Source organism: Gossypium hirsutum, chromosome D11 (assembly GCF_007990345.1).
Source record: "Gossypium hirsutum isolate 1008001.06 chromosome D11, Gossypium_hirsutum_v2.1, whole genome shotgun sequence".
In the NCBI taxonomy this organism is placed as follows: domain Eukaryota; kingdom Viridiplantae; phylum Streptophyta; class Magnoliopsida; order Malvales; family Malvaceae; genus Gossypium; species Gossypium hirsutum.
Genome location: NC_053447.1, coordinates 22,238,468 through 22,259,652, shown reverse-complemented (window position 1 = coordinate 22,259,652; position 21,185 = coordinate 22,238,468). Strand labels below are relative to the sequence as shown.

Here is a 21,185-nt window from a genome sequence, read left to right as displayed (position 1 = left end):
AAGAATCAACATTCAAGTGAACACTTAAACATAACAAGACTTATATATATACATGTTATATAACATTCAAATTCAAGTATTACCTATGAACCATCATTACCATCATTCCAAAATAACTTCTTATACTTATAAAATCCTATATACATTCCATTTCTAACTTACAACATGCTCATGTGTGTATTCATTCCAAATAAACCAACTCAATAAGGTACAAATCATTTATGCCACATATCGATTCCAAACTTATATAATTCTGGCATGTCATCTACTAATGTTAAACATATAATTAATTTTAAGCCAATATCATCAAAATTACAATTAATATAATTAATAAAAAATAAATATAATCAAATATATCAAAAAATTAACATAGTAACTTATATTTGAACTTACTTGACAAAACAACGACACACAAAACATCGAGAACTAATCCGAAAAATTGACTTTTACTCAATTATCCTCTTATTAGCTCAAATCTCAATCTATATAATAATTTATTTCAATTTATCAATTCCAAACATATTAAAATATCCCATTGTAATCATATATTAAATTAATTTTATTTTTCAAATGTCCCCTAAGTTTTACATTTTTTCAATTTTAGTCCTTAAAACTGAAATATCTATAGCTTTCAAATTTGAGCTTCAATTTTTAAACAGGTCTCAATTTCATCCTTTTATAGCCCTCTATTACCATTAGTTATAGAAATTTCATACCAAATTTTGAAATATTTACACTGTAGTCCTTTTAACAAAAATATCAATTTCACTTTACAAAATAGTCTATTTTCATTTCTAAGCTTAACAACCAATCATTTAACATTAAAAGCTTCAAGTAATAACGATGGAAACATTTTTAAACTTTAATATTTTTGATAAATAAGATATGAATTATCTACATTGAGCTACAACGATATTAAAAACATAAAATTTACTAAAAATGGGCTTTGAAAATCTTACCATGCAATGGCTGAAAGCACTTGAAGCAAAAAAAATGACTACTTGGTTCTTCTCTTTGTGGTTTCGATGAAAGAAGCAAAAATTATGGTGATGATAACTTTGTTTTATTATTTTATCCTTTATAAATTTTTACATTAATATAATTATAATAATTTTAACATTAATCACAACCTAAACATCACTCAACCATCTATTAGCATCCATATTGGAATTATTTCCACTTTAATCTTTGATTAATTACTCTTTTAGTTCTTTTAATCAATAAAAATTAATAGCGATTAATTTTTATCACTTTTACGATTTAGTCCTTGTACCCTAATTAACCATCTAATCATTAAAACTTTTGGACCAACATTTAATTCACTTATATAAAATTCCATAAATATTTAATAAAGATATTTATGAGCTCGATTTATAAAAACAAGGTCATGATTCCTCATTTTCCAAAATCACTGACTTTAGGGTCAAACCACTTGACTTAACTAATTGTCAAATTAGATATTTTATCAGATCTTAATCCAATTTAAATTTATGTTAGAATCATAAGTATTGTTAAATAATATTTACAGACTCGATTTTTAAATTACGAGGTTTTAAAACTGTTGTTTTCGATCCCACTAAAATCAGGTTGTTACACTTGTACCCTAACTAACTATCCAATTAATGAATTCGTTTGACCAAATTTTAATAATATTATAGTTAACTCGTAAATATTGTTTAATAATATTTACAGACTCGATCATTGGAGAACAGGGTTTCGAAACCACTATTTTCGACACCACTAACTTTCTGGTTGTTAAATGATCTTTATTGATTGAGAATGTTATGCATGTATAAGATAATGTAGGTATATGAGTATTCGCACATGTATTTTGATATACATGATATGGTTATGATTTCATGCCTAAAAGGTAGCGTACTCCATATTAGTATGTTTTTGAAATGCATGTATTGCATGTTTATAACAGTGGAGTACGGAGGAAAAATTATTGACAAGTTAGATGAAGTTAAGATTTGGTGATGTAGAGGATTGGGCGGATGGTTTAGGAAATGGAGTTTCCATTTACCTCAATCTAAAAATTTTTGGGTATAAACCGTGATATGCGAAGCTCTAGGCCTTGTGGAAGGGACACTACGGTGTTGGAGCATCAAGGTTAGAAGTGAGGTGGAATAGATGGGCTATAATGGGGTATGAGGTGTGAGACCATAGTTCGGCTATGACAACCAATAGAGTTTACCAGGACACTAAACATGGGGTTTGAGGTGTAAGACCATAGCTCAACTATGGAAACCAATAGAGTTCGTCAGGACATTAAACATGGGGTATGATGTGTAAGACCATAGCTCGACTATGGCAACATAGAGAGTCCGCCAGGATAGTAAACATGAGATAGTTCCTTGGGACAATAAAAACGAGGTAGTCTACTGGGATAATAAATATTGGGTAGTTCGCTAGGACAACAAAAACAAGATAGTGTACCGGGACAATAAAAATGAGGTAGTTTATCAAGATAATAAACACTGGGTAGTCTGCCAAAATGGTAAACATGGAAGCCAATAGGGCATATGGTCTAACCCAACAAGAATTACATATGGGAATGATGTGTCGGTATTGCCTTGTATATAGGCAAATGAAAGAGGATTTATCTTAGGATCGTAGATAAGGATCTGCCATTAAGAACTGCCAAAAAGAGGTATTAATAAGGATTATCCAAGTGACAGTTATGTCTGTCAAGACTATTTCTCTTTGAGGAGGATCTATTGCGAGTATACCCGCCAGAGAGTTAGTTTCGTAAGGAACCATCATATAAGGGAGGTCGTAAACTCGAATGGTCACTCAAATAATAGTCTGCCGAATATTGTATGCCAAAATGGTCCGCTGCATACGGACATGTTACACCTTAAAAGCAAAGTATCGTAAATAGGGCAGATTACAAGAGAGTAATCCAAACAACATTTCAACCCGAGTGTAGAATAGAAGTAGAAAATATTAAATAGGTTTAAGTCTGCCAATGTGGCATGGGCTTTTACTAGTGGTCTTGGGAGTGGAATTGTAACACCCTTAAACCGTATCTGTTACCGGAATAGAGTTACGGAGCATTACCAGAGTTTACAATTCAAATGGACAGAAATTTCAAACATTTCATAACATATCATTAAACATATTAAAAACTGATTTCAAACAAATAAATTGTCCCTTATACGAGCCCTCGAAGCCCAAAATACACATTAGAAACAAGTTGGGACTAATTCGAAAACTCAGAGAAATTTTCAGAAAACATTGAAAATTTTCAATACTGTAGGGATCACACAGTCGTGTGGGCATTCGAAATAGGGACACACGGCTGTGTGTCCGTACTCGTGTAACTCACTGGCTTAGGCCACATGGCCAAGCTACATGCCCATGCGCCAGGCCGTGTACCCTTCAAAGTAACCCCACATGCCCGTGTACCAAACCGTTTGCTAGGCCGTGTAAGAGCCTGAATTGCAACTCTTTGAAAGCTACAGGGGATACACGGGCGTGTTATATGGCCGTGTGTCACACACAGCTGAGACTAGGGGTGAGCATTCGATCGAATCGAATCGAATTGAATCGAAAATTTTCGAGTTAATCGAGTTTTTGAATCTCATTTTATCATCCTAACTTTATTTGAAGTTTTTTCGAATCGAGTCGAATCGAATATATTTGTTCGGGTTAAATTTAAAAAAATAATTTTGGGTCCTTGTAACCATTGTCACCCATCGTAATAAAATTTGTCCACATTAATCAAATTTTTTATTAACTTTCATCACTTCATAATTTATTTATTAATTTTTTTTTATATATTGGTTAGCTTCTTTGCTTGCTTAGTTGTTTCAATTATCTTCATATTCTTGTCACTATGTATTTTAGAATTAAAAAATATATTAAATGTAAAAATATGATTTTTTAATAAAAGTTATTTCAAAAATAAAATGTGAAATTAATACCAGTATAAAATTTTAACACGAATATTTTATAGCATAATTAATAATTCAATTTTAATATAAATATTCAATATGACTAAACAATTCAATAATATAAATAATATAAAATGTGAAATTTAATTTAATAATATAAATAGTAGATATAAATAAAATTATTACTATTTATGTTTAGTGATTTTTTTTGGATAATTTTGATTTTTTATTTGAGAGTAAAGTGTGAGAAGTAAAAGTTTGGGGGAAAAATAAAAAGCTTTGGGGAATAAAAGTTTGAGGGAAAGTAAATAGGGGGGAGTAAAATTTTGGAGCGAAAGTATTAAAAAAAATTGGAGGGGGAGGGTTTGAGATAAATGGAAGGTGGGATGGGAAGAGTAAAAGTTTTAGGGAAAAAGTGGGAGGAAGTAAAAATTTTGGGGGAAAATAAAAGGTTTTGAGGGTTTTAGGGAGTAAAATTTTGAGAAAAAATAAATGGGAGAGTAAAATTTTGGTGGGAAATGGATTTTGGGTAGATTGGGGGGTTGGAAGGGGAGGGGAGTAAAAGTTTTGGGGGGAAAATGGGAAGGAGTAAAAGTTTTGAGGGAAAAGTAAAAAGGTTTGGGAGTTTGGGGTAAAAATGTAAAATATTATAGTTTGATATTCGAATTATTCGAATTATTCGAGTTATTTGAATTAGAAAACTCAACTCGATTCGAACTCGAAATTCGAAAAAAAAATCGAGTTGATTCGAATAACTCGAATAACTCGATTTGTTTAACTCGAAATTCGATTTTTTTTCGATTTTTTCGAGTTGAATCGAGTTTTGCTCACCCCTAGCTGAGACACACGTCTGTGTCTCTTCCCGTGTGGACGAAAATAAGTCATTTTACAAGTCATTTTTCTCACCCAAATTGGCATGTACCTACATACAACATTGCACATACTTGCAAGCCATTACAAGGCATCCAAATCAAGCATAAACAACTCTTATACATCTGATATAATATCATACAACTAATATGCCCTTAGGCACCTCAAATGACAATGTATAAACAGGCCTAATCATGTATTCAATTTGACCAAATAATCAACTAACTTACATGCATATTTGCACCAATACATACCAAATAATTTACTTACCTAAACACAACCATTCTATCACAAGACACATATAACAAATATACGTTTAGTTATCATATTACCTTTTATCATTCAACCACAAATCAAGCCACACATCAACCATATTAAGACAACTTATAAACATACCAAAATATGCCAAAACATAAGCCAAATATGGCCATTGTGCCAACAAGACATATAGACATATAGGCCATCATTAATCATATAAATTAAACATTTAGCATTTACAATTTTTATTTTTACAACTCAAATCATCAAAAATATTGAACAGTGTCATATAAATTAAAACCAACTAACCATTAACTTTATGGATATCTACATGGAGTTGAAAAGAAACATTTGATAAAATAAATATATAGTAAAAGAAATTTAATTACATTGGGGGTTGGTCTGAGATCATGATCTCCCATTCCAAAAAGCGTGTTGAAGGAGGTAGAAAATGGAGCAAGTCCATATATAACACTTCTTTCCATAGATTACTAGTTGCATTTATGTGAAATAATGTTGCACACGTTTCATTTCTTGCCCACATTTAAGTGTTGGAAACATAAACGTAGCACCTATAGCTAGCTACTGCTCCCTGCTCTCTCCCATAATTGAGTGGGGAGTTGACTGCTGGAGTTTTGTTGGGAATTGGTTAGGATTAGGAATCCAACTTCAATAAATAAACTTTCTTTGTTTTTATCTATTTTTAAGTTGATCATGTTGAATTCGTGTTGGTTAAAGAATTTTAAATTTTTTTGTGTTTATTTATTTAAAATTAAATATATTTATATTTGTTTATTTAATATTTACAAACATATTCTAAAAAATTATTTATAAATATATAATTGAATATATTTATAAACAATGTTCATGAGTAACAAATAAATAAACAATAAATATATTATTTTTTAGATATAAAATAGTTAAATATTAATATTAATAATTGTATTATAAATGAAAAAATACAAATAAAATAATTTTATTAATATATACTAATAGAACAATAAATAAGCTTTAAATGATTTATGGAATAAGTTTTAAATAAACATAAATGAACTGAACAAGTTCTATTTGTGTTTGGTTTGCTTAATAAACGAGCCTCAAGGTCTTGTTCATGTTCATTCATTTAACTTAATGAACGAATAAAACTGAACTATTCATGAATTGTTCACCAAATGTTCTGTCCATTTACAACCTTAGCAATGGTTGGCTCCCCGTAATTTTACTAGTTGCTGCTAACCCTGTTGACGTATTTTTTAACAGTGAAAATAAATAAAAATTTTAATAAAAATATCAGTTTACTCTTTATTTTAAGGTATAAAGACTAATTTACCTATTTTTTAGTAAAAATAATAATATACAATTTGATTTCTAGTACACCAACTTTTATAATACTTTTATGAATCTTACTCCTAATTTATGAAACTAAATATTAAGGGGGTAAACATTTGAATTAAGATGTTGAAAATTAAAAATTTTGGAACATTAATTTTAATTTTAATTTTTTATTGTAAAGATTAAATATGAAATTTAGCTAAAACATAGAGTTTGACTTAGAAATACAGTTGATCTTTCATGCTAAATTATTAATTTGCCAGAATGAGGGTAAAATTTTTTGTTTGAATAAAATCAGATTGCAATTGATTTGAAATATTTTAGAAATGAATTATACATATTTAACTTCTCCACCGAATGGTTTCGTTTCTTCTTTTGAAATTCTCTCTAATAACTCTCTTGAATCAACGTCAAACATAGCTTGAAATGATCCAACAGATCATCAATGTAAAAATGCAAAACAATTGAAAAAAAGAAAGAAAACATGGCTTTTGGTTACTTGATTTCAGGTGGAATATGAAAAAAGAAATGTTGATTTTAAAAAATATTTAAAGTTTTGGGTCGATTTTTGAGGTATTTACGTAAATAGGTGAATTTTAAAGAGAGAAACAAAAAACATATCCGGTAGGAAGTATGTTCTGCTGAAAACACATCCTATAAGTCATGTTTTCACCAACATGTCATAAAAATGTGCGTCGTAAGACGCATTTTTTGACTTTTTGACACCAGTTTTTTTGGTGAGATGGTTAAATGTTAGTGGTTTGATTCCTCTCCTACCCACATTTGTGTTTTTATTTCATGTTGTTTTAAGAGTTACTTTTATTTTTAATTACTATTTTTAACATATTAGCTCTTTTGGTTATATATATGGTTAAGTAATAATGATTTTATTCTTAAATCTTAAGTTCAATTTCTTTCCTTTACACATTTGTGTTTTTTATTTCAACTTGTTTCAAGCTTTTGTTTTAATTAATAAATATATTATTTTCAAGTTTTTTTATTTTAATTCATCTATTTAATTAATAACTCTTTTATTTATAAAATAAAATAATTATTGCAAAATATCATTATTTTTAGTAAATATAATTTTTATATGGGTAATATTTATTTTTCAATCCATACCATGATGAGTGTAGTAGATTTTAGTATTATATATTTTTGTATGTGTATTTGAAATAATTATTTGAAATATTTCACATATAAATATAATGATATTTGAAATAATTAATTGAAATATAATTCACATATAAAATATTTGAAATATCATAGCTACAAAGTAGATGAAAAACAATGATATTTGAAATATTTTACATATAAAAATAATAATGATATTTGAAATAATGATTTGATTTTATAATATTAAAAATCACCATACCCACAATATAGGTGGAGAAAATAAATATTCGACATATAAATATTATATATAAAGAAAAATATATCAAAAAAAATTAGTTGCTGATTTAAAAATATATATATTTAACATAATGATAAATATCAATTTTATCAAAAATATATTTTTTATATAATTGAAAATAATTATTGGATTTTATAAATAGAAGAGTTATTAATTAAAAAGACGAATTAAAAAAACTTAAAAACAATATATTTATTAATTAAAAATAAAAAAATTTGAAATAACATGAAATAAAAAAATAAACATACTTAGAAGGGAATCGAACTTAAAATTGAAGAATAAAACTATTATTAATTAAGTATCTAACCAAAGAAGTTAATGCATTAAAAATAATAATTAAAAATGAAAGTAAAACTTAAAACAAATGAAATAAAAATACAAATATAAGAAAAAAATAAATCGAATCCAAGATTTAAAAACAAAAATACTAATATTTAATTACCTAATTAAATGAGCTAATGTGTCTAAATATCAAAAAATACAGATTGTAGAATACATTTTTAGTTTATTTCTTTAAATATAAAAAAGAAAACAGCACAAAATCGTAGAGGTCGGAACGGTGAAAAATGAAATGCAGATGAAAGCTTCGAAATATTTTTTATGTTAAAAGTCGATTTAGAAGAAATACAATAAAATAATAATAATAATAATAATAATAATAATAATAATAAAGCAACCAAATCTGAGAAATAAGGGATGCCAGCTAATGGCGGTAAACGGTGGTCATTGTGACAGTGCGCTACAAATTTTTAAAGAAGATAATGGATATATTCATTTTTTTAAAAATAGGAGAGGGAGAGAGCATTTAATTGAGAAGGTAAAGTGGAGAGAGAAATCAAAGGTCAGAATGAAAATGTAAAATCATTACACATATTCATAATTTATAATATTCTATTCATATAAATATTGAATATAATATTAAAACGATATTTTTTTATTAATATTATATTATGGTGGTTAGATTTCAATATAATTTTTATTATAAATTATATTGAAATTTTATTATAATGATTCCATATTTTATTAGTAAATATATATTTTTAGAAATAAATATAATGTATTTTAAAAATCTCATCATTTACTCTGTATTATTAAAAATTAATGTGATTAATAAAATAATTAGACATAAACATTCGTACCACGTATACATATAAGAACCAACAGAAAAACTAATTTAATCTTTAATTAAAAAGAACATAGATTTATTTATCCATTTCTTAAAGATTAATATGCTTTATTAATATTTCTGCATCAAAATTTGTGCAAAGCTGACACCTGTTAACCAGATTGATTGTTTGAATGTGTCTTTGATTAAAGCATTCTTAATCGTAATTAAATTTGACAGCACCTGGCAAACCAGACTAAATTCTTTTAAGTATTATTAGTAGCTTTCTGAAAGCGATAATTTCTTTTGCCCAGTTTTCAGAACGAAAGGTTATTCCATATTTCAATAGTGTTAAACCTATTTTTAGTACAGGTAATTTAGTATTTGAACCAGTAATTTATTACTGAATTGATAAAGTTAAACAATGAGATATTTTCATATTTTTTATAGTTTTTATTTTAAGGTTAATATATTTGATATTTAAATTTAGGATCAAAGTTTAATTTAAAATTAAATATGACTTCAATGTTGAGTTTCCTCAAATTGATACTAAAGTTTTTATTAATATTTAATTTGATAGAGCATATATGTCAAATATTTTTTAGGTCATACAATGTAATTTAATTTAAGTATCAAATTAAACATAAAAACTAAACTAAAATACCACAAAAATAAAAACCCTCTCAAATTAAATTCTAGGCGATGATGGTATATATGCGTTTATATTTGACTCTGATAGTGTACAACTTCAAAAACCGTGAGTAAGCCAGAAGACTGTCAACAGTTGAGTATTGAAATATATATATAATAATTATATTGATTTTTAAAATTATTTATTAATTTATCGACGATTTATATGGATATGATTTATATGAAATACAAAGCTATATATATAATTTAATTTCAATTTTTTCACCATTTAAAAGATAAAAGAATAGGTTTTTTTAATATCATCAAATTTACATTCAAACATTTGATTCAATTAATTAATTGATCAGGATTCAAGTTTACCTATCTTTCCAATAAATTATATGCAGGATTTGGTTAAACTTGAAAACAAAAATACAAGGAAAATGTTTGGATAAAACATGCAAACGTCAATACGGGGACAGTCCACTTACCTAAAATGCCTATAAATTTAAGGAAAGATTTCAATGGGTCCTGGAAATCATGCTGATGTGAGTAGGTAGTGTAGGTGATCAAAAATCAAACAACCTTGTAAATTAAATTACTTTTTTTTTAAAAGAACGTGTACCCATTTGAGTAATAGGGATTTCGTGTAAGAAACTGTAGAATCTATGATTTGGATTCGTTACGTTGATTAGGTTTTCGAATGTGCTACCTTTGGTCATCGTTATTGGTTTTGGCTTTTAACAATTCAAAGACCAATCGAGCTGGTTACCAAGCCCACAATGGCAATGAAGTGCGTTGAAATTTCTGACCTTTTTAATGTTTCTGATAACAACCTATAACCAAACCTGGCTTTCCTCGGAATTTTAAATACCTTGGATTAGCTTACGTTCTATACATCACTGCTTTAAATCAAGGGGAAAAGGTAGGCGAAGATAAAGAAAACAAGAGAGAAAAAAAATGGTGAATCTTGTAGCAGCACAAAAGCCACTGATGAATGGGTTAATGAAGATGGCGGGGGTTCAGCCTTACTCGGTGGAGATCGAGCCAGGCACGGTGATGAACTTTTGGGTTCCTTGTGAAACAGTCAAGAAACCCGGGAAGGGTGAAAAAAAGGTCACCCATTTGGAGAAACCAACAAAACCAGTGGTGGTCTTAGTGCATGGCTTTGCAGCAGAAGGCATTGTCACATGGCAATTCCAAGTGGGTGCTTTGACGAAGAAGTACTCGGTTTATGTACCCGATCTTCTCTTCTTCGGTGGCTCCATTACTGACAAACCAGACCGGTCACCGACTTTCCAAGCCGAGTACTTGGTTCAGGGTTTAAGGAAACTTGGTGTCGAGAAGTGTGTGGTTGTGGGGTTCAGCTATGGTGGGATGGTGGCATTCAAGATGGCGCAGATGTACCCTCACATGGTGGAAGCCATGGTGGTGTCTGGCTCGATCCTGGCCATGACTGATTCCATAAGCGTGGAAACATTAAACAGGCTAGGGTTCTCGTCTTCTGCAGAACTGTTGTTGCCTAATTCTGTTAAGGGTCTTAAAGCTCTTCTCTCCGTTGCTGCTTACAAGAAGCTTTGGTTCCCTGATCGCCTCCACAAAGACTATCTTGAGGTTCCTTTACATTTTATTACTCTTTATCATCATCAACAATGTTTATTCTATCATAATGAACATTTTGCATGCATGGCTGGCTGGTGATTCACATGATTTTCATGGGGTTTGGATTAATGTCCCTGTATGAGGCACGTATTAGGATTCTAGTGTTAAGTATGTTGGCTTATTATCTTTTAAACATATAGTATAATTATATAAAAGCAAATGAATTAGGTAAACTTTCGACACAAAGGAACAAAACAAGAATGAGAAACATGTTTGGAAGTACAAGGTTTATAATTAGCTCAACTGACTGTGCCTACTTTATTACACCAAGTGAATTGGTTAACCGAGAGGTCTGCCTTTCCCTTTAGTTATAGCTACAGGTGGTCCTAGCAAAAATTAATGGATCATTGAATTAGAAAATAAAGTTTCACAGGAAAAGAAAAAAGAGAGAAAATACAGGGTAAAAATATTCTACTACTATATTAGGAAACTTTCTGAAACTGAGATCATGAATGACCCTGGATGGAATTACAGGTGATGTTTACCAACAGGAAAGAGAGAGCTGAACTACTGGAGGGTTTGGTCATTAGTAATAAGGATGCCACCATACCATCTTTTCCACAGGTTATCTGCATTTGCCTTTATTGTTTTGTTTTTTTAATGGTAGATTTTTAGAAAAGAAATTGCTTACTCCAGTTTTGTTATATTATGATTTTGCAGAGAATACATCTGCTGTGGGGTGAAGAAGATCAGATCTTCAAGCAGGAGCTTGCTTACAACATGAAAGAGTATGTTTTATGATCTCAAAAACTAGATAGAAAACAAGTTGAGATTTGAGGGTTCTTTTTTTTTTTTTTGGATAATTGGATATATATATATAAAATTTTCTATTGATGATGCAGACAACTAGGAGAGAATACAACATTCAAAGGCATACAAAAGGCAGGTCACTTGGTTCATCTGGAGCGACCTTGTGTTTACAATAGCTGCCTTAAGCATTTCCTGGCTTCACTGTATGCTGAACAAGTTAACAAATGAGTTTATGGTTTTTCAATCCCATGCCAAACTTTGCTCTCATAAATACAGAAGAGGAACTGGGGTGTGTGTGCTAAGGGACTTTTGTTGTACTGGATTATTATTTTATTACAAAACCTTTCAGTTTTCTAGCAAAGAAATAATTATACAGTGCAATTATTGTGATTTTTTTTTTTTGTATTTTCATCATCTATAACAACTTTTTTCATCTATACCATCAATAAAATATAAAACACACCATTTACTAAATAATTTTTTTATAACAATTTTTATTATAAAATAAAATTAATTTTATTCTTAAATGAAATATAAAAAAATTAATTATAATATTTCAATTAATGTTTAAAGTTATATTAATAACATTTTATTAAATAAAAAAAATCTTTTGACATAATATTATTTTAATTTAAATTTTAAAAATTTAAACATGATCTAAATTTTATATGCTGATATAAATGTATCTTGAATACAATTATAGACATATTGTAATCACCACTTTATAACATCTAAATTTTGGGATTCAAATGAGTCTACAAAAAAATCTATATATAAACAGAGTTGATTGTATAATTAAGAACAAATTCCTTTTTCTTTTTCTTTTTTCCTTTTAAAAGGGTAGTGCAAACATGTTATCAAACAACAAGGAAACAATACATGGTACAGGTTTGCTGGACATGAACTGCGCATATGTACTCTTAACAATTTTGAAAATCAAATCGGTAAATGCATTACACTGACGAACGTTTTTATCTAAGGAAGATTGAACTCCCTTTGGTTTCAGGGCCCCAAAGTGCCACATACACAACCGTGAATGCCGCCACAACCGCGTAAATAGTGAATGTTCCTGCTCATAAGATGCAAGCATGTTTGTTTATATAGATTCTTCTTAACTTGTACATTGCAACTAAACACACATATTGGGAGAGGCAAAGACCTCCACCACTCTAGTTCAGAAGTTTGCCATCATAGTAATCACCTACGATGTCAGCCAATTTGCTAATGTCGCTACACTCCCAGCTAGGCCCTTAATATTTACCGGAAGTATTTGAAATGATGCAAGTTAGAAAAATAAGCAACTCATCCGGACGACACCAACACTGTGAGCAACTTATTTTATGTTCACAAACACTATAATCGCTCTACAAATAGTAACAAACTACTTAAATGCATACAGGCATGCTACAAATGATAAGAGTACATGATGGTATAAAGTACATACACCTCGTTCAACAGCAATACCAGATAAACATGTAATATAATCACACCAGATTTAATATCCACCACTAGATATGTCATTACCTTAACCATCACACGGCTTTATCTCTTGACAAAGCCATAATGCTCACAAAAACAGTTAGATTTAGTTTTGTTGGGAAGATGTATGCCTCCAACTAAATATGATAATAAGGGGGTTCCTTTAGAAGGATTTCTTCCTTTTTCTCATTGGTCTCAGTTGGTTATATCACCCAAGGTCAAACAAGTTCATGTATAATCACTTATGACACATACTATGATAGTGTGATCGAGTCTAGAAAACACATGCCACGATAATTTATGATAATGTGATGTCTTTTGATCCGATCTGACTATTTTTTTTATAGATATAAAAGATGTCGGCCAATCAAACCATACCGTCTTTGATAAAGTAGATAGTAATGTTCCGGCTTCCGATCAGGAAGCAAATCACAGTATCCCCGTTTCGCAAATACCCGAAAATGAGGCGAGAAATGTCTTCTTTGGGATGATGAATTGGTGGTTACCTGAATTTATGAGAACTAATCCTATGACGCTGCAACCTCCGCCCCTATTGTGCCTCATCTAATACTGCTTCATTCTCGTAATACGAAAAGCGTACGACAACCTCCGATAGATAAGATCAGAAAATGTGGGGCTAAAGAGTTCCGAGGAAAAGCGGAAGATGATCCGGTCAGGGCTGAATATTGGCTGGAGAACACATAGAGAGTTTTCGATGAAATGGCTTGTACCCCTGATGATTGTTTGAGATGTGTTGTCAACCCCGGTCGTGTGGCCAGGCTGTGTGGTATAGCCTAGGCTGCATGGCCTCCCCACATGCCTGTGTGGCCAGACTGTGTAACTAACTGTGACCGTGTGAAAAATCCTGCACCCAAAAATTAAAACAAGGCAAACTTTCATCTAACCCCCAGGTTCCAAGCCCAATCAAAACTAACCATATCCATACTTTAAAAACACATTTAAAAAAGCCTAAAACATGTCAAAACAACCAATACTATTTACTTTCAAAAGGGCATGCATAAGAATTTAACATGTAACGGGCCGTTTTCAGTGAAATCGGAACAGTGATTTTGGGACCACAAATATGAGGTCGTAAAATTTATTTTAATATTATTTTGTGGTCTAAAGCATGATAGTATTATTGTATAAAAATTTTGTTAAGAAATTTTATCGTTGGTATGCTCGATTTGCAAAAATGGACTAAATCGCCTAAAGTGTGAAAGTTGTGTTCTATTAGCTAAATGTGTTAAATAGCTATAGAACTTTAAAATGGAGGTCCTTAAATGGTAACTAGACCATTAAATGAGTTAGTGGATGTGCATGGCTTGGTAATTGAGTAGTTTTTGAAGTTAGGTAAGGGAAAAATGGTAATTAGGTAATTAATAGTAAATTAAATAAAACAAAAGAAAAATGCTTCATTCTTTCTTCATCTTCCACTGCTTTTTCACCAAGAAAATAGCCATTGGAGAGCTCAAAATTTCAGCAACTTAAACCCTTACATGTAAGTGATTTTTAAGCCCGTTTTTTACGATTTTTATGTTTTCGGGATCGTTGTAGCTTAACCTAGCTAACTAGGGGACTAATTTGCAAAACTATTGAATAGTTTGAGATTTTCCATTGATGAAAATGCTAGGATTTTGAAGTTTAATGGAAGAAAATGAAACTTTGTTGTTAAATAAACAACTTTTGTTAAAGGAATTTTAATGAAATTACCAATTAGGGGTTAAATTATGAAATGTGAAAATTGTGTTAAATATGTCAATTTGTGGAGTGTGTGGGCTGCTATAAGTATATAGTAAATTCAGCTAGGCTTAGATGTTGATGAAATTGCATGAATTTCATTTTACGAGCCTAGGGACTAAATTGTAAAGAAGTCAAAAGTATAGGGGCAAAATGATAATTTTGCCATAACATGAATTTTGGATTGACTTGAGTTGAATGTGAATTAAATTAGTTAAATTTGCTATATATAGATCAAGAAAAGAAACACTCAGAATTAAATCAAGGAAAAGACAAAGTAGTGGATTAATCGATCAATTGTCTCCGTACTAATTCGAGGTAAGTTTGTATGTTTAATAAGCAATAAATTATATGTGTTTTAAATGCTTAATTAAAATAATTGTGATGATATGACTCCACGGAAATTCTCGACAAGGTATCGGCAACAAATGAATCCCAATTGAACCTTAGGAATAGATAGTATACAAATGACATGTCATTAGGGGTTACCGTGTTTTGGGTGCTGGTCCTGTACGTCCTACCGGTGGCTGAGTTTTCGACATGTGTTGCGGTTACTTTATAGCTTGTGTGAGCAGCACCATGTAGCTACGTCTTGACTGACAGCTTGTATGAGCAGACCTAGTGATGGCTCGAAAGTGAGTATTTATATGAGATATGAGATAGATGTGGTTTCGACCACGTATTGACACTTAGTGTGTGAGATACCCGAGTATCCGATAGTATTCCAAATGGTTCAACGGGCACAGTGATGATTTGAGATTACATGAGTTCAATGCGAACTAGTACAGGTATTTATGTGAAATACGCGAAGTGGTTTATATTTGATATATAAATACATTGCTAACATGTTGTGATTGTGTGATAGGCTTTGGGCCAAACTAAGTCGCATCTATACTTTTATTTTTGTTTACCTAAATTGTGGATGATTTGGTAAGTTGTATTTATTAGTCATACGAACTTACTAAGCTTAATTGCTTACTCCGTTTTAATTTCTGTGTTTTATAGTGATTCAGAAGCTCACTCGGTTTGGAAGTTATCGGATATCGCGTCACACTATCAAATACTCATTTTGGTACTTTGAACTTTATATTTTAGGTAAATGGCATGTAAAGGTGTTTTGGCTAATGTCGCCTATATTTCTTGTTGTGTTTTGGCCATTTAATTTGGCTTGAAAATGGTATATGTTTGGTTATGTAAATATGTATAAATGACCTTATGGTATGTGGTATATAGTGGCTATGTGAATGTCTTGTTTGTGATTTAGTATTTTGGGTACCAAATGGTTGAAATTGATATGTGATATGCATGTTGAATTTAGGCACAATGTCTCATATATGTGTTGACCATTTAGGTATATTTTGGAAGCATATTTTGGCATGTTATAAATGGTCTTTTGAGGTACCTAAGAGTATCATTGTAACACCCCTAACCCATATCCGTCGCCGGAACAGAGTTACGGAGTATTACCAGAGTTTACAGAATAATTTCAATTAATTAATGTCATTTACCATTTTATAACCGAAATCAAACATATTCTATCATATAGTCCCTTTAAATATGCCCTCGAGGTCCAAAATAGACATTAGAAACAAATCGAGATTAAACTGGGAACTCAGAAAATTTTTCGTGAAATTTCAAAATTTCTCCTAGATGCAGGGGACACACGCCCGTCTGGCAAGGCCGTGTGGTTCACACAGCCAAATGACACGCTCGTGTCCCAGACCGTGTGGGCATTCGATGTGAAACACACGACCATCTCCTAACCCGTGTCCTTACTTGTGTAACTTTTTGGCTTGGGTCACACGGCCAACCACATGCCCGTGTGCTAGGCCATGTGGACAATTTATTTTTCAAAAATTAGGTGCAGGGGACACACGACCAAACCACACGCCTGTGACCATGGCCGTGTGTCACACACGGTTGAGACACACGCTCGTGACTCTGCCCGTATAGACAAAAATAGGCTATTTTAAGGCCACTTTACTCACCTATTTTGACATCAACCTGCATACAACATTCACATACACCAATATATCCCAACCAAGCAATTAATACAAGCTAAAACATGTTCTCAACATGACATAACATCACTAATATTTCAATTACTTTTACTTACCTATTTAACTCATTTCATAGATTTATCAAATTCTGTTACTAAATACATACATACAAACATTTACATTGCAAAAACTACTGGATTAAACTGGATAGTTAGACTTGATGTGTTGATCCGATCTCCCGACCACACGTTAGTCTACAAGAACATTAAACACACAAGTAAGCTTATTGAAGCTTAGTAAGTTCAATAGATTAAACATTGATCTTACAGAACTTAATATAATAAATACAATATAAATCAATAAACACACTTCCTTCAGACCAATATCAATAATAATCAATAGATCTTTCAATTCAATCACATAAGTCTTTTACTATTTCTTACTAAATCGAAGAACGACTTGCGAATATGAGTACATCGTTTTTCTTTGTGCCATAGTCCAACTATGGTCTTACACATGCATTGTTATGGCCCTGCCATGGTCTTACATCCGTAGTGCCATAACCCAGTTATGGTCTTATCATCAGAATGCCAAAGCCTAGTTATGGTCTTACACATATATATACTGCCATGATCCAACCATGGTCTTACATTCAAGGTCTCATAACCCAGTTATGGTCTTTTCATTAAAATGCCATAGCCCAGCTATGGTCTTACATTTAAACACGGACATGGTCCAACTATGGTTTTATCTATCAATTTATCATTTGCCACGAAACGATCGTACTCAATCCCACTTTCTACTCATTTTAAACGTTCAATTCAATTTTCATACTTTTACAATAATCTTAATTTCAACAACAAAATACGAATAAATACATTATATCATTCCTAAATTAACAAATAATCATGAAATTTTAACCATATGAACTTACCTGAATTAAATTGTAAAGTTTGTAGTAGTTCGGGGACTATTCGGCTAATTTCCTTTTTTCTCATTAGTCTACGGGCTCTTGATCTAAAATGTAAAATTTTTCATTCATTAGCATATTTTTCAATTTCAGTCCACTTTAGAATTTATACCCTTCAATTTTTTAAATTACACAATTACCCTAATTTTTACAATTTTTACAATTTAGTCCTTCACCAATTAGCCTATCAAATGACCTAATTTTTATCAATTGATGATTTATCCAAATATTCTATGCTATTTCACAGCCTTTGAAAAATATAATTTAATGCCAAACCCTAGGATTTAATCTTTTTCACAATTAGGTCATAAAATCAATTTCTATTGAAATTACTTGATAAAATCATCATATAACAAAATTCAAGCTTCAAATACATGTTAGTTCATCATAAAAATCCAAAAATTATCAATGGTAACTTTCAAAATTACCCATAGAATCAAAAACTAATGAATTAGATAGTTGGACCTAATTGTAAAAGTCTTAAAAACACAAAAAATTCAAGAAAGGAGAAAGAATTGAACTCACATGGTGGAAAAATATGCAAAACCAGCTTAGAGGACCTTCAATGGCGTTTTTGGACTAAAAATTAGAAAAATAAATGTCTAGAATTCAATTTAGCCACTTGTTTTATCTTTATTTTAATTCCCAAATGACCATTTTGCCCCTAAGTCATCACATTTCAAGAATTTTCTATTCACCTACCGTTTCAGCCTTCTAATAAATGCATAATTGTGTTTTTGGTCCTCCCTTATTTACCACTTAAGCTATTTAATCCCTATTTCTCTTAATTAGCTAGTTTTGCACCTTTTTCAATTTAGTCATTTTTACTAAATTAACTATCAAAACGTTAAAATTTTCTGACGAGTCTTTAATATTAACTTAATGAAACTCTGTAAATATTTATAAAAATATTTACGGCTCAATTTATAAAATTGAGGTCTCGATTCCTCGATTTCAAAATCAGTTAATTTAATAAATATTTCTTAAGCACAAATCACTCATTCATAAGCCTTCCTAAATTCATAAATTGCTCATAAACACTAAACAATGAAATTTTGGAACTCACTTGTCAGATTTGGTGGTCTGGAACCACTGTTTCTGACATCACTGAAAACTAGGCTGTTACAACTCTCCCTCCTTTAGGAAATTTCGTCCTCAAAATTTGTTACCTGAGATTAAGCTTGGATACTGTAATCTCATCAATTCTTCTGTTTCCCAGGTTACCTCCTTCGAACCATGACGATGCCACAACACTTTAACTAACGGTACTCGTTTATTCCGTAATTCTTTAACCTCTTGCACCAAAATCTTCATCGGTTCTTCCGAGTACGCCATATCTGGTTGTAGCTCAATTTCACTATGAGGAATCACGTATGAAGGATCAGATCTGTACCGTCTCAACATTGATATATGAAACACATTATGCATTTTCTCAAGTTCCGTAGGTAGAGCTAATCTATAAGCCACAGAGCCAATTCTTTCAACAATTTCATATGGTTAAATAAATCTTGGGCTCAGTTTTCCTTTCCTACCGAATCGTAGTACTTTCTTCCAAAGAGAGACTTTTAAAAACACTCGATCACCAACCACAAATTCTATATATTTTCTTTTCAAATCTTCATATGATTTCTGACGATCAAACGCAACCTTCAAACTGTCCCGGATAATCCAAACTTTTTCTTCAGTTTCTTGGATCAAGTCGACTCCCACTAACTTGGATTCACTTAGTTCAGACCAATACAATGGAGTCTTACATTTCCTTCCATAAAGAGCTTTAAATAGTGTCATTTTTATACTAGACTGATAATTATTGTTATAGACAAATTCAGCTAAGGGTAAATACCTTTTCCAGCTATCTCCAAACTCGAGTATACAACATCTCAACATGTCTTCTAGAATTTGAATCACTCGTTCTGATTGCCCGTCAGTCTCAGGATGAATTGCTATACTAAAACTTAGCTTAGTACCCAGAGCTTCTTGCAGTTTACTCTAAAATCTCGATGTAAACCTCGAATCTCGATCCAAAATAATAGATGTCAGACCCCGTGTAGTATTACAATCTCAGACATATATAATTCTGCTAACTTCTCAAGTGAAAAGTCTGTTCTGACCGGGATAAAATGTGTCGACTTAGTCAATCTATCAACAATCACCTAGATCGAATCTTTCTTTCTCGAAGTCATAGGTAATCTAGATACAAAATCTATAGTGACATGCTCCCATTTCCACTCAGGAATCATGACAGGTTGTAACAAACCCGTTGGTACTTGATGTTCTACTTTCACTTGCTGACAAACCAAACACATAGCTGTAAATTCACAGATTTCTCATTTCATACCCGGCCACTAATACATTTTTTGCAAATCAAAATACATCTTCATACTACCCGGATGAATGGAATACATATTACTAAGAACTTTAGAAAGAATGTCATTTTTCAAATCTGAATTATTTGGAACACAAATTCTATTGCGATAGCGTAACATACCGCTATCATCAATGATATACTTTGAACTCAACTTGTTCCGAACCATGTGTCTTTTCAATACCAATTTCTGGTCATTATCTTGCAACTCCTGAATCCGTTGAAGGAATAAAAATTTCATTCTCAATTCTACTAATACAGAACCATCTTCATTAAGAGATAAATGAGCATTCATTGCTCAAAGTGCAAACAAGGACGACTTTCGACTGATAACATCCGCAACCACACTAGCCTTTCTTGGATGGAAGTCAATAACCAGGTTATAATCTTTTAGTAATTCTAGCCACTGTCTCTATCTCAAATTCAACTCTTTTTGAGTCATCAAATATTTCAAACTTTTGTGATCCGTAAACACATAACACTTCTCGCCGTATAAATAATGTCTCCAAATCTTTAAAGCAAATACAATTGCAGTCAAATCAAGATCATGTGTAGGATAATTCTTCTCATGTGATTTTAATTACCGAGAAGCATAGGCTACTACCTTTCCTAACTACACCAGTACACAATCCAATCCATTTTGAGACGCATCACTATATACAACATACGGTACACCCGATTCTGGTTGAGTCAAGACTGAAGCTTATGTTA

The 21,185-nt window shown here is 31.2% G+C and overlaps 1 protein-coding gene and 1 long non-coding RNA gene across 2 annotated transcripts; both read left to right on the top strand.

The window, feature by feature from the left end:
• The first annotated feature begins 10,045 nt into the window (after positions 1–10,045).
• LOC107913074 (epoxide hydrolase 4) lies at positions 10,046–12,288 on the top strand. Its single transcript, XM_016841518.2, has 4 exons — positions 10,046–11,122; positions 11,645–11,734; positions 11,831–11,898; positions 12,013–12,288. The coding sequence occupies exons 1-4, from the start codon at positions 10,469–10,471 to the stop codon at positions 12,146–12,148; spliced, it is 948 nt and encodes a 315-aa protein (XP_016697007.1). The 5' UTR covers positions 10,046–10,468; the 3' UTR covers positions 12,149–12,288.
• Positions 12,289–14,804: 2,516 nt separating this feature from the next.
• Positions 14,805–16,384, top strand: LOC121223823 (uncharacterized). Its single transcript, XR_005921256.1, has 3 exons — positions 14,805–14,900; positions 15,373–15,457; positions 16,145–16,384. It is a non-coding gene; the product is annotated as an uncharacterized lncRNA (long non-coding RNA).
• The last annotated feature ends 4,801 nt before the right edge of the window (positions 16,385–21,185 follow it).

What these genes read in the sequence shown, in the direction of transcription:
- LOC107913074 (XM_016841518.2), top strand. Translation starts at nt 10,469, where the DNA reads ATGGTGAATCTTGTAGCAGCACAAAAGCCACTGATGAATGGGTTAATG. An exon ending in TCCACAAAGACTATCTTGAG is followed by an intron (nt 11,123 to 11,644) that starts GTTCCTTTACAT and finishes ATGGAATTACAG; the next exon opens with GTGATGTTTACCAACAGGAA. An exon ending in CTTGCTTACAACATGAAAGA is followed by an intron (nt 11,899 to 12,012) that starts GTATGTTTTATG and finishes TTGATGATGCAG; the next exon opens with ACAACTAGGAGAGAATACAA.